We start from the raw sequence: 14,357 nt of genomic DNA on the forward strand, positions 1-14,357 counted from the left end.
TATATAATAATTTTAAGTTTATTGATTTGATTATTGAAGATATCAAAAACTTTTTCATGAAAAATACTCTAGGGTAGAGGGCGCATGCAGTAAAATATCGACATGATGTGTGTGCATTGTTGCGTGACCATAACAACAACTTTGCAGGCCGGGCTAGGATCCTACCTAGTAGCCTTAGAGGGCCCAGAAGAAACGAAGGTAAGCCTAGGCCTAGATTTACAAATCATCGATTAAATGTTACAATAATACATCTGAGTGATAGTTACCCTAGTTTAGAGAGAGTTTTTTAGGCCTAGCCTAGCATACCTAGAATTAGGCCCTACTACACTGGAGTGGAGGCTAGCTAAAGACTAGCTCGCCTGCTGAGTGAGCCTAGGCAGGCCTAGGCTAGCTAGAGACTAGGGCGCAGGCTTCTATCTAGTCTAGCCGGTACTCTAGAGAGGTAGAGTGCTAGCTTTCTAGGTCTGGGTAGGTCTAAGCCATATGATACTATATTTGGCTTTTTTAATTAGGGTTGTGTTTGACACCTCCCTGCTATAAATGTTCCTACTTTACACTTTAAACAATATAAATTGATAATATTATTTTTGTTTATTTAAAAACTTATTAATTAAATTAGTGTACTTTTTAATTAGTCTTACAGTCTGGTTATCAATGTCATCAACAGATCATCCTCCTCATCATCATAGTCATAATGATGGTCTATGTACTTGCCAGGACAGTTTTGGAGTTTCGCAGTCTTTGGATGAATTGAGCTTTGAGCGTGGAATTTGGTCAGCTGCCCTAAATGGTGAATATGAGAGGGTTAAAAAGTTGCTGAAAACAACATCGGTCAATGAGCTAGATACTACAGGCTACACTGCATTGGTAAGGACAATGTATTTTGGCACCTTGCTAGGCCTACTGAGATTATTGTAGGGTTAAATTCAGGTAATGACCATGCTAATCAGTTAAATCTGAACCTAACATTGAAGTAAAGAAAATCTCAATGGTGCGAATTTCCTGCTTTGTATCACCATTGACAAAAATAATTTTTTCATCAGTTCATTGTACAGTAGCACCTTTTGGTAATGGGACAAATTTGGAACTCAATAAAGTGTTCCCTGTATAGGGGCGTTAACAATAGCAACTATTGCTCCTCGCTAAAGTTTAGAGTTAAAATGTCCCTTAAATAGAGGTAAATAAAAATTAATAATGTAATGCTGTATGATAATAATATAAAACGTGTGGAACACAAAATTTAAGGAAAATTAGGAAGCCCAGCTGCATTATGTGAGCAACCCATAGCAACTATACTCAAATAAGGTTCTGCACAGTATAGGAAAATGATAATTTACATAAACTTTTATTTATTATTTTTATTTGATAATTAGCATTATGCCAGCCGTTCTGGGTTTCTAACTGTATGCTCTCTGCTACTGGACAGTGGAGCAGATGTAAATGCCAAAACTAGAGCGGGTGGATCGACATCACTGCATAGATCTGCATACCGTGGCCATCTAGATGTTGTTAAGGAATTATTGAAGTTTAAAGCGGATCCTTCAAACATTGATGAAGACGGAAGAACTCCTCTTCACAAAGTAAATAGTTATACCGTATATCTTCTGGTTTAATCCCACCCTACTAGAACACAAAATTGGGCCTTTGGTGGGTGAGACTATAAGCCAAGGAAACCATGGTTCAGGAAAGCATTGTAAAAAGTCATCTGAACAACTGGCTAGTGAAGAGGCAGACATCCAGACCAAAAGTCAATACTGGGACTATACTTGAGGACTGTTTGTGGAATCAGACTTAAAGTAGGGGTGGGATTAGATCCGAAGTGGGATTATACCCGGGGATATACAGTAATTATTTTTATGGCAAACCTCTGTTGTGTCAATCAATCTATGACTGTTTAAAGCACCTTGGTTGGTCCTATTATTGGTCAAGGGCCTCTCTTATTAAATTCCCCCCTTGACCAGAGGAATAGAGCAAAAACATGACTTCTATTCAATTAATTATTTTAACTTTAGTCAACACAAAATACTGAATTGAAAATCAAAAGCTAGGACACACAAATGAAAAACACAGAGCAAAGAAATTGTAGACAACACACTCTATAGAGTGTTTTTTATTTACTATTGGTACACAAATATCAAACTTGTGACACTGAGCTGACCGTTGAATAGAACCATTGAATATCACTTTTCTACCAATTCCACCAATTACACAATAAAGTTAACATAAGTAATTTATCTCTGTGTCATATTTATTTTTTTTTTCTAGGCAGCAGAAGGAGGCCACAGAAATATTTGTGAAATTCTATTACAGATTAAACCATCTCTGAAGGCAGTAACAGATAAACGTGGAAAGCAAGCGTGGCACTATGCAAGTGATCCCGTCCTTCAAGACTTTCTCCAAGAAAAGTGAAGCTGTAGGCCTAACACATCACATAAGTATGATCCTATATATTCAGCCAGAGGTTTGCCTATATGTACAGGAATATCTATTACTGTACATACATACTGTAATGTATGATACGTTATGCCGTGGTCCCAAGTTGGAAAGAGTAAATATCTGGCTCCTTAAACTTCTCTGAAAAGGTCTACTCACATTGGTTGAGTTATAAAGAAGAGTCTGAGAAGCTACATCTCCTCAAAACAGGCCAGTCATGTATGTTTTAAGCTCTGTCTACACAATCAAACTTTATGTGATAACAAAAATGTGATGCTGAGACGCTGATGTCATAACACTACCATTTGGGCACATCGCATTTTTTTTTATATAGTGTAGACAGCCTTATGCATAGAGATATTATACAGCCGAAGAGGGTGCTATAATTCGTTTCAAATAATCAAACCATAGAAGGCGCTATTTAAAGAATCGTAGAGTAGACATACTAAATTGCATAGCATTATTTTTGCTTAGTTAGCAAGCAAGCTACAGCCTGTAGTCAATAATATGTATTTAATATTGGGATGTTTTTTCCCCATCATTTTTCAAAAGAATCTAGAGAAATTGCACATTTACCAGGTGGAGCTGCTGGAAAGATGACCCAACATTTCGGGCATATAAAATGCTGATAATGATCATTTAATGATGAGTCTCAGGATTGGCATTTATCTATTTTTGCTTAAGCAAATAACTTAAGATTATTTATCAAATCGCTAAGCAAGTTTTAAATCTGGCCCCTGATTTGACAACAAACTATACCATTTTGTAGCTACTAGATAAATGGAGGGTGGATATTGTAAAACATTAGATTACTAAAAATTAATATAGAATACAAAGTGAATTTACAAGATTTAAAATGTTACTGATGAAGTTGATAAAATTAACGAAATGTGATAATAATGAAAATAATATAATATTATGGTGATGACATGAAAGATGATATTAATGTGAATAAAAGTGGTGTTTATGCCACAAAAGAGAGAGAAAAAAATCAATCAATAAACCGGAACTATGGTAACTTTCCAGAAATTTTATTTTATTCATAATTCATCAGTCCAAAGGTAAAAAAAATGATTGAAATTTGTCTAGCATGATTAGAAATAGTTTTGGGGAAAAAAATTATTATTTCCAGGCGTTTGTGGTATGCATCACGCTCTTGTACTTTTCAGAGCAAATGTATTTTTCAAGTTCACGAGGTATTCCAATACTATGTATGAGTTTTTTGTCGTTCAAAATGTTTACTATTCCCAGGCAACTCCTTATTTTTAGGCGACAGAAATGTTTTAAATCGGGTGGTTGATGTAGATTAAGTTTGACAAAAATCAGTTCACTCAGGTATTCATCCGAGAGAAGATTCGGTTCGTTTCCTATTCGGTCGGCATAAATTGCCCAACTCGGGTTCGCGGTGTGTTCGACCAACGCTCGAAACGAACGGGAGCTTTTCAATTTTTTACCAACTCCTACTCTGGCGACTTGGGGATTTGAAAGCATAGATAAGTTGTCGAGAAATTCGAATAGCGGTATTCTACCTCTGTTATTCTTTATATCGGGATCTGCGCCGTGTTTTATGAGTTCGATAATTAAGTGATCTAGATGGCGTCGCGCTGCAATGTGCAACGCCGTGTCACCTCTGTTATTTTTCGCGTTGATGTCAATGTCAGACAATGGAACGAGTAACTGCACAATAGACATTGACCATCCAGAATCAATCATAGCACAGTGCAAAAGTGTATGGCCATCTGGTGTTACGACACCCGCGTTAGCAAAACCGTATTTCAGCAAATGTTTCACGCACATTGCAGAAGAATTTTCAACGGCTACAACAATTGGAGTTCGTTTTCTGTAATCAAGAGCTTCAACTTTGCAACCATTCGCAATCAAAGTGGTTATTGCTTCGTAGAGTCCAGCTTTAGCCGCCAAGTGCAATGCGTTGTGCTTTGTGTACGGATGTGGCAAGTTGACGTCTGCTCCATGGCTGCATAACGTGTCAACGATCTTATATGCGTACCAGTACGCGTCTGCTACTTTTCTACTTAACTCATTGTTGATGTCAAACGCAAGAAGCCTTTGGATGGCATGATGCAATGCCGTTAGACCCTGTAAATCTTTAATATTAGGATCGTATCCAGTTTTTACAAGTAATTTTACAAATCTCAGATGCGTTCTGTTGTATTTTCCTACAGTGAACATTGAAAAAATAGAATGCAGTGGAAGTTCCTTTGAATCCAAGCCACGTGGTATGGGCAGACCAGCAAGAGGCCCTTCGCAATGTTCTTTAAGTCGTTTGTCAATCAACTCTGTCCAGTTTATTTCTTCTGCCTTCTTCAATTTTTTCCGTAGAGTTTTGTAGCGTCTCTGAAGTATGCAACTTGTTGTAAATTTTAATGGGTCCTCTTCGAACGATGGAAGTTGTGAACGGTGCCGTGATCCTTTGTTACCCATTATTTAAATAATGTACATTAATTAGCAACTTTAAGATGGTTTTTAACAAACTAGGCCCTAGGCTAGGTAGAGTAGAAATGCCTATTATTTTCAGAAAGACCACCTCCGCGTAGCATTTAATTTTAAATCGTGTACTCTTTAGAATGAATAAGCCCAAACAGTACGCCCATGGCAACCGTTGCGATAGATACGATTTTACGCGCATTTTTATGATCGCGTGAAACTAGAAATTGTTCTGAAAATAATAACTCTGTCTACACTATAATGATATGGTAGTGATATGACCAAATACGGTAGTTATGACATCATCATGTCCATATGGGCACAACACAGACAGAGCTTAACACCACAAGGGAAATGAAAAAAGTAACCAAATACAGTAGATGGGATACCGAGACGTCTTCTGAATATAAAGATTTCTTGGGTCTTAAAACATAATGCTTCTCGTTCGATTTATATGGGAAAGTGTCCCCAAAATAGAGGACACTTCATATTCAGATTCATATTAAGTTAAGAGTACTTTATCTAGATTAATATAATATTAATACTGAATCACAATTTATTGTTGAGGAAGAAGGCCAATCCGTTTTAACAGACTCAAGAGAAGTCTTTTTCTTAGACTTTTCTTAGGACAGACCGTCCAAAGACCTAATTCAACCATCGAACTCTGCTACTGTGTACACAGCATAATTGAATACTCGGGATTATAAACTAAGTATCAAGCGCCGATGCCGCAACCCCACATGTCCACATGTACTCCTACTGACTGCTAGCCTAGCCGTCATCTTTCCTCACTTCTTTTAGTTTCTTCTTTGGACGGCTCTGTAAGAAGTTTGGTTTTTTCTTTACCGGAGGCTTATCGACTGATTTTTCACGTATGAGGAGAAAAAAAAAAGCAAACAAATTAACTTTAATAACTGAATCATTGAGATGACCAAGAATTCTTAGAATCTTCTTCAAGAATGTATTTTATTTGAATGGAAAATAAATTTAAGAAGTGTTGGAATAAAGTTTGATAATTGCATATCAGTATTTTCATAACAGTAAGCAACAGTAACAGTATTTTTCATTTATGACAGTCATCCTATTTGTCCAAAACTAAATGTACGTACGTACATACTTAATGCTTGGTTCCCACTAGAGACGCAACACAACGTCGTTACGCAATGTAAGGGATTTGACCAATCACAAGCAATGTATTTATTCAACTGTCGCTTGTCATTGGTCAAATCGTTTACGTTGCGTCTACGTCTTTGCATTGCGTCCTAGTGGGAACAAAGCTTAATTCTATGCACCTACCCGGATGTGTTTTACAAGTGGTGTCATGATCAATGTGACCTCCTTCATCTATTGTACAAAAGTTAATGTATTCATGTAAATCTGCTTGGCTATTTGCGAGTTTTAGATTTCGTCGTATCGTTGGTCGCTTTATCTTAAGACTTGATATGGCCTCACTCCTGATTCTGGGTTTTGGTTCTTGGTCACTTAAGGTACTATTATCATTGACGTGGTGGATGTGTGATAGAATAGGCTCAGAAGGCGCTCCGAATTGTCCTAAACCTTCTGGGGTGGTATGGTCGTCTCTTTGGTAATTTCCAGAAGGTGCGGATTGACTTAATGTACTGCATTGTTCGTCACCATCCTCTGACAGACAAACCGCATACACTGAATCGAAGTCTACTAAAGGGGTCAAAACAAAATTAACGTACAGTAGAATAATTAATAATAATATATCATAATCTATTATGTTTATAGGTGCTATTGTAAAGTTAGGTTTTGGACCCACTTTTAAAACATGCACCTTTTACTGTTTTGCAGTTTCTGTCTACAATTGCCTCCAAAAGAAGCCTATTAAGGAGACCTTCTTTTGTCCGTGATTCGTACAAGGAGCAATATTGTCCTATGTGTTAACACTATGGCAAACGTGTGTTCAGGGACTCCCTATTACGGGAACATTGGTTATGAAGCGCAACAACGTTTCAAAGAAGAACAAACTTAAGATTAAATTACCACAGTACATATTTTTACCTGTCTCTGATTCATTCATTAAAGGTATAGAATATGTATCTTCGATGACCTGGCTTGACCTATTAGACATATCTTGATAATCTGAATCGTCCGAGTTCTGACGTGGACATACTATTGGAAAAATCGATGACATGGTTTGATATCCATCGCCAGCAGTTAGGTTACAAGTTCGGTTGACGACGCCAGGACGCAATTGTCTCAAAGGTGATGACGTCGTCGTTGGTATTTCTTGGTAGACTCTATCAACTTTTCTGCGTAGAGGACAGACACCTAGCGGGATCTGATCATCGTCGTCTGACGGCGTAGGTGGTATATCGTGATATATGGCATCATTATCTTCTAGCTGTATGTACGCATCATCTATTGACGAAACTGCAACTTTTATACTTTTAAGCTTCCCAAGAGATATTCTTGGTGTTTTACCCTCAATGGCTACAGTAGGAGAAAGAAAACATGATGATTAAACAGTGTTCCCTAAACAAGAAGCGTTTCCTTTTATGCTAAAGCTCTTTTTACACTACCAAACTTTATGTAACAAAAAATGTGATGTGCCCATATTATTATGGACATGATGATGTCGTATCACTACCATTATTTGGGCATGTCACTACCATTATTTGAACACATCACACTTTTTTTGTCAAAAGAGTCACATTAGTCAACGTGATTCAGTGTGGACTGAGTCTCTAGCAGGTTGGCTATTTACGGGAGCGAAACGTTTATTAGTAAAGTTAAGCTTGGTTCCCTCTAGGACGCAACGCAAGGACGTAAGCCGCAACCCAAGCGATTGACCAATTGCAAGCGATGGTTAAGTCCAAATGTCGCCTGTGATTAGTCAATTCGCTTGCAATGCGGCTAACGTCCTAGTGGGGACCGGCCAAGCTTTAAGCGTTCTATCACGCATGGAAATACCGGTACGATTTCTGAGTGTTCTAAAACAAGTTTCCTTTACCCTTTTCATTGTAGTAATTTGGAACAACGTAATCTTCTTCACTTCCACTCTCCATCACTACTTCTTCTTCATCAGACAATATTGTAGTGGCTTTGGTATCATATTCAAAATTACTGATCGTTTTAGCTCTTTGAACTGGATTAGTCGATTTTTTTTCACCCTCTGAAAATACAACAAAATTACATATTACAGACAAAGTATGCAGGAAACAAAACAAAAAGAAAAATAAACGTACCGTAACACTTTTTTTTGTTCATGAGGGCGCAACAGGTATGTGGATTTACACCTGTGTATTCTAAACAAAACAATGTCAATGATGCTAAATTGTTACTACAACAAAGTAGGCCTACAATAACTGGTCTGATAATAATCACATAATAGCTCAAAAAGAAATTGCTGGGGATTTACGGATTATATTTATAAAGAATTAATCATGAAACAAGGTACGTTACCGATCATTATAATCTTTATCTTTACCTTTGTTTTGACAAGTATTTGATTCAGTGATTTTGGAAAGATTCGTGTCTGAGTTTGATTTCCCGTACTTGGGAGTCTTCGTTCGTCTGTAGCTGCCCCAGGCCGGAGGAAGTGCTGGTAAACGCCGGAACAAATCCGATTTCTTAGATTTTTCTGTAAAAAATGTATTATTTGTTGTTGTAACTCGAGCGAACTCGATATACACGAATGAGGTATTGATTCGGCTTTTATTCTGTGGGAACATGTTATGTCTGTCGAACAGATTAGTCTGTGTGCCTATGCACATAGGTTGATCAACTCATTAATTTAACAAACCTAACTGTTACATAGATAAATCATCTTTTTTTCTCCATAGTACATTAGGTACATAGAGTAATGTGAAACGGCAAAACCCCAATCGAGAGATTTTAACTCAGAAGATAATTCTATGGCACTTTTAGCAAAGTGCCTTTACCTAAAAACAGATATTAAAAGAGCTTTTGAAGTAAAAAACAATTCAAATTCAGTCCTTTCTGGACATCATTTGAATTCTGTCAATTTGTGGTATTACAACGAGCCGTTTAATGTTTCTCTAGTTTCTTTTTTTTAATCTGGGGTTTAATTTACCATTACCGTTTCAAATAAACTTACTATAGACGATGTCATGTAGCCTACGTTCTGACCGAAATAGTAACAAATTTATTTTGACACATAAAGCGTTTATGTGTGTGATACTTGAGCTCACAATTTCGTAGTACTCAGACAAAAATTCGAACGTCGATCGGTGGACTTGCATAAAAAAGACAATAACTACCGACTTGGGGCAAGTCCAGATGCCAAGATTTCAGAATGGCTACTTACCTTGTGACTTATCACCACTTAGTACTGGTGAGGAACCTGGGGAACCTTCTGAACGTACTTCTGTATTGCTTAACTTCAACTGTTCTAACACATTTCTAACAATTGTTTGATTTTCTGAGAAGAAAACATTGACATGATTTTACAGGCATATTCGATGTAAGTGGATTACTTCATATACCAGTTGGCTCCACATTCATGAGTTTGTATATCTGTTGCCAATATGCTAAGAAGGGGCATTTTTCTTCTACGTTCTTCAATGGCGTTTTATCATAATGTTCCTGTCGCCTGACAAACGACACAGTGCTAGTTATGTAATTGCCAGTTATCTTATTATATTATCAAGGTGTTACACTTTATTATTTTTCACTTTATGAAACTTTCACGTTTTATGAAGTTTATGTTCCTATATTGTCGTATCTTCTGCATGTTTATTTTATTAAACGGATTAGGCCTACAGATAACAAGATTCATAAATAATGTTAACAAAATAGCATAGGCCTATGTATGAAAAAATATAGAGCTATTACCGTCTGTAAAAAAAAATGGTTCAGGACTCTCTTTCATACTTGAAGCGATTTGTGATTGAGCCTTGAAAATCAATTGGCTATCAGTCGTGCATTTTAACCAAAATTGACTGTTATCCACTAATGCTTCTTTTACCATTTTAGCCTAAGTGAAATAATTCAGACAAAGAAGTTATTGTTTGAATGTTTATGTTTGTTTGTTTGTTGTTTGAAAACATTACCAGATTTTCCAGTTATTGACAGTTCTCAAGTATATAAACCAGCTATCATTTTGTATAATTAACATAATATTCAAAATGATCTTGTTATCATAATGTGTTAGCGGTACACAAACAGTTACTCTGCTGACTGTTTGTTAGATAAGGAATGGTTACGTAATGTATAACATTATACTGTACTTGCAAGCAGATCATCATTGTTGACCTAATGTTTTTCAACTTAATTTTAATTTTCTTTCGTGAAATAATGGTTTTTTTATTGTTTCACGATGCCACATTATTCTTACATCTTTGTTGTGTTTATAGTAATAACTTACCTTTTCCTTTTCGAAATAGACTATTTCTTTTATCAGTGAATCATTGAGTTCATGAAGGTCTTCAAGTCCCTGGATATAGAAATGATAATAATCAACAATGATAATGACCAACTATAATATTAATTAGGCCTAATTGTATATCTAATCCTTTTGCACTTTCCATTTTGGTGAACCACTTGGCAGCAATTTTCAATTTTTGATTATTACTGATATATGAATGAATATCTCTGTAAAGTTCCACACTGTGTTTGTGAATCTATTTTAGTCTAGGCAAAAAATCTGGAAAAAAAAATGAGTTAGGGGGAGTGGAATGTTAGAGGCTGTCAACATAGCCAGATATCCTAATTAATCCCTTCTGATCACTCTAAGCTCTGTTGACACTTAATTTTAACCTTGTCTTGAAATGGCGGCCATTTTTCAAAATGGCGCTAATTGTATATAAAATGTGCATAACATAAGATCTAAATAAGATAAATACACAATATTGGTGTCTAAACACATGTAATTCAGACACGGAATCCATTAGGCCTTGTTGACACTTCAGTTTTTACTTCGTATTGAAATGGCGGCCATTTTGTTTATAACTTTTTTTACTGGAAAAAGTAAGACATTTTTGTTTCGGCATGAAAAAATAATGGCATATTGCAATTTGTTTTGAAAACATGCAAACCTGTTTGTGTCTTCTTAATTTAGTTAATAAAAAAATGTGAACCTTTGACCCCCATCAGCAACTGGTTAGTTAATGCATAAATTAACTCTTCATGAAGGATTGGAAATTGTGATTTAAAACAAACTTTCTCTAGAAGTATAATTCATATTTTAAAAATATAATTCTTCTTTCAAAATAAAGTTAGACGTATTTTTCAAAATCAGGAAGTAATAATCAACATAAGCATAAAACATAAAAATTACCTTATTTAAATCAACTTCCATTTTGTCTTTGAATTCCAACCGTTTGCCACCAACAACTCTTTTCAGTGTGTTAATCTGCAACATTTATGAAATTACATTACTTGAATATTTGATCGGTCATTTATTTGTTTGAAATATTTTTGGTATCTTTTATGTAAAGAGAATGATATAAATGTCGCTGTTGCCCAAAACATGATTGAAACTTTGAAAATGGTATTTAAATCAAATAGATCAATAATTTGAAATTTAGAAAAAAATGGTGTCATATAGTCTATAGTCTATATATTATAGATAAGATAATATAATATTTATTGGTCCATCATAAAATATGTTGGAAAGTCATTTTCCAAATGGCGTACACATACAAAAATACATATAAAAATTACAAATATAAATATATAAAAAGATACCATGTACTTAAAAACAGGCGAACATTTATAATCAAATCCCGTAAATTTAATTGAAATTCGATTATTATTCTAGGATAAACAATAAAGAGGCGTGTTTTATGAAAAACCTTTTTTACAAATTCTTAGTAATTTTTTTACGATTTTTACCTTAGTTCGGAGTCTAGATATTTCCGATTGTTTTTCCTTCCTTTTCTTCCTCAATACATCAATACCTTCATGTTTTTTTTCAATGATCTTAAATACATTTCCAAATTGGTTGCACTAAACAAAAAAGTGATTCGTGATCACTCAGATGTCAATAGTTAAATTAACACCAGTAAAATAAGTAATATTTTAAATGCTCTTCCGTGTAGATGAAAACTTCCGAGATTAGAAATGTGATCTAAATCGGTTTTATCATATGATTTTTATTGACTCATTGTCTTTAATGTATTGTCATATCTGCTGTTATTACATTATATTTAGGCCTATATAACAGTATTTGACTGAGCGTTTGAGAGTGCTTTGCTCTACCGTGAGAACGAGTGTTCTCCCGTTTCGTACTTTTTTCATTATAACAATCTAAACCATATTCTACTTTTGGTGGTATTCATGGGACCCACCGTTACATCAATAGACGAAACCATTTCTAATTTCTCGCTTACCTGAATAAACCAAGCATGCGCTCTCTCGTTCAAAGAGCAAAAAAAAAAATATAATATCCCTATATAATAATGGACTAATCCGGCAAATTGTTATACAATACCTGTTCCAGTATGTCCTGTAGTATGGAGCACATTGCGTCATCCAAGTTAACCCAGTTGGAGAAAACCTCATAAAAAGCCGGGTTACTTTCATTTTTAGACCATTCCAACAGTGCACTTGATACTATATAGTAATGTATATAAATAATCGGACTATTAATTTACACCGTAAATATTCAGCAAGAGGAATAATCGGACTATTAATTTACATCGTAAATATTCAGCAAGAAATGCGTTTAGCTACGAATTTCCACACTAGGTTCCCTAGCCACAACGCAAAAACAAGTTGAACAATGGCAAGCAAGAATTCCGATGAGCCATCGCCTGCCTGCGATTAGTCAAGTTACTTAGCCTACTGAAAAATCTTGAATTTTTCTCCTTAACGTCGTTCCAAATTCTTTCCTAATGTCAATTCTTCCTTTTCCCCGAACCTACTGTTCAACATCTACCCTTTATGACGTTTAAGCTTGGTTCCCACTAGGACGCAACGCGACGTAAATGCAACGCAAGCGTGTTGACCAATGACCAGCGAGAGTTCGAATAATCAATTGCTTGTGATTGGTCAATTCCTGTTACGTCCTTGTGTTGCGTCTCTAGTGGGAACCAATCATAGGGTGTCACGAAACCTAAAACCACGAAAGCTAAGACCCCCTAAGACCTAAGATCACGAAAGCTAAGACCCAAGACCTAAGATTACAAATTCTAAGATATATTACAGCTTAAAAACAATACTTGTTTATCCATACATAATTTTAAACACAGTAGGTTTCATTTATTACCATAAATATAATTAAATACTACTGCAAAACATAGATAAACTCACATTATTTCGCCCGTTGAGCAAACTTGACGGGTTGTTTGTTAGTATATATTTACTCCATTGTGTTGGTTCAGAGGATGTTTTTCTTACGCACCTGCCTTTCTAAATTCTTGTATTTTGACTCCAAATTTGTTGACTAACTCTATCCTGAATACCACACTTTAAAATTAGGATTTAAAAGTACTTTCAGAAGGAGAAACACATAAAAACAAATAAATAAATCCTTTAAATTGATGATTTTACAGACATGTTTCTTTGTATACTCATAGAGATATTATAGTGAACTATTATAATATCTCTACTATACCTGTGACTCCTCGAGTTCCCCCCATGCTCAATGTTTTTGTTTCTATGAAGCGCCAAAATAGCAACAATAATAGTACAAGTATAAAAACAGAAAGAAAACGAAACAAAAAAACTTATTATCATGATTTTTAAATTAAAATGTATTTGCCAGTATTTATTTCTTCGTACTTGCATGATTATACTATTATCATTACAATTTTAATTTTACATTGTTCCATCCACACTGTAGATGGACTCCACAGAGTTTTCAGCCCTCTATATAATTTTTGCTCTTTTGACGTTCCATAGAAACAAAAACATTGAACAGGGGTAGGCCTACTGTACTGTAGGCTATAATTCATGCGAAATTTGCAAACAGTTTGTGTGCGAGAAAAACGTCTGTAAAATCATCAATTTAAAATTGTATTTGTTACTTTTTATGTGATTCTTTTTCATAAAAGTGCCAATTCTAAGGTGTGGTATTCAGAATAAATGTTGGGAGGTAAAATACAAGGCAGGTGCGAAAGATAAATATTTGTAATCTTAGGTCTTGGGTCTTAGCTTTCGTGATCTTAGGTCTTAGGGGGTCTTAGCTTTCGTGGTCTTAGGTTTCGTGACACCCACCAATCATACGATAATATCGGTGCTTTTCAAGATTCTTACATTTTTTTATATTTCTTGATAGGTTTCCTATGGAATCCTTGAGTGCATTTTGATAAAAGAAAACATCGTATATGATACTTAGACCGGTTATTTTCATCATCTTGTGAACATTTCTTCCCATTGTCTTGTTTGCCATTTTAGTTTAGTTCCTGAAAAAAAAATTTGCAAACTTTTTTAAATAAATACATTTTAATGTATAGCTGTAAAAAAGGAATTGAAAAAATGAAATGACAAATTAATTGTCTGTATTTTCTTGTGTACGTAAAATTAAAAGAACTTTTGTGCCAACGTCA

General features: G+C 35.2%; 3 protein-coding genes across 3 annotated transcripts; 1 reads left to right on the top strand and 2 right to left on the bottom strand.

Annotated features, from left to right (window-relative positions):
• Nucleotides 1-117: 117 nt before the first annotated feature.
• Nucleotides 118-3,440, top strand: LOC140050002 (palmitoyltransferase ZDHHC17-like). Its single transcript, XM_072094985.1, has 4 exons — nt 118-198; nt 636-867; nt 1,374-1,580; nt 2,266-3,440. The coding sequence occupies exons 2-4, from the start codon at nt 655-657 to the stop codon at nt 2,407-2,409; spliced, it is 564 nt and encodes a 187-aa protein (XP_071951086.1). The 5' UTR covers nt 118-198; nt 636-654; the 3' UTR covers nt 2,410-3,440.
• Nucleotides 3,441-3,462: 22 nt separating this feature from the next.
• On the bottom strand, nt 3,463-5,340 carry LOC140050001 (ankyrin repeat domain-containing protein 61-like). The gene has a single exon (XM_072094984.1). The coding sequence runs from the start codon at nt 4,873-4,875 to the stop codon at nt 3,556-3,558; it is 1,320 nt and encodes a 439-aa protein (XP_071951085.1). The 5' UTR covers nt 4,876-5,340; the 3' UTR covers nt 3,463-3,555.
• A 1,465-nt stretch (nt 5,341-6,805) lies between these two features.
• Nucleotides 6,806-12,395, bottom strand: LOC140049839 (uncharacterized). Its single transcript, XM_072094787.1, has 9 exons — nt 12,299-12,395; nt 11,701-11,814; nt 11,144-11,218; nt 10,232-10,300; nt 9,700-9,841; nt 9,173-9,286; nt 8,333-8,485; nt 7,856-8,017; nt 6,806-7,335 (listed from the first exon to the last, which is right to left on the bottom strand). Exons 1-9 carry the CDS (start codon nt 12,329-12,331, stop codon nt 6,806-6,808), a joined length of 1,392 nt encoding a protein of 463 aa, XP_071950888.1. The 5' UTR covers nt 12,332-12,395.
• Between the last annotated feature and the right edge of the window lie 1,962 nt (nt 12,396-14,357).

The sequence above is a fragment of the Antedon mediterranea genome, chromosome 5 (assembly GCF_964355755.1).
Source record: "Antedon mediterranea chromosome 5, ecAntMedi1.1, whole genome shotgun sequence".
In the NCBI taxonomy this organism is placed as follows: domain Eukaryota; kingdom Metazoa; phylum Echinodermata; class Crinoidea; order Comatulida; family Antedonidae; genus Antedon; species Antedon mediterranea.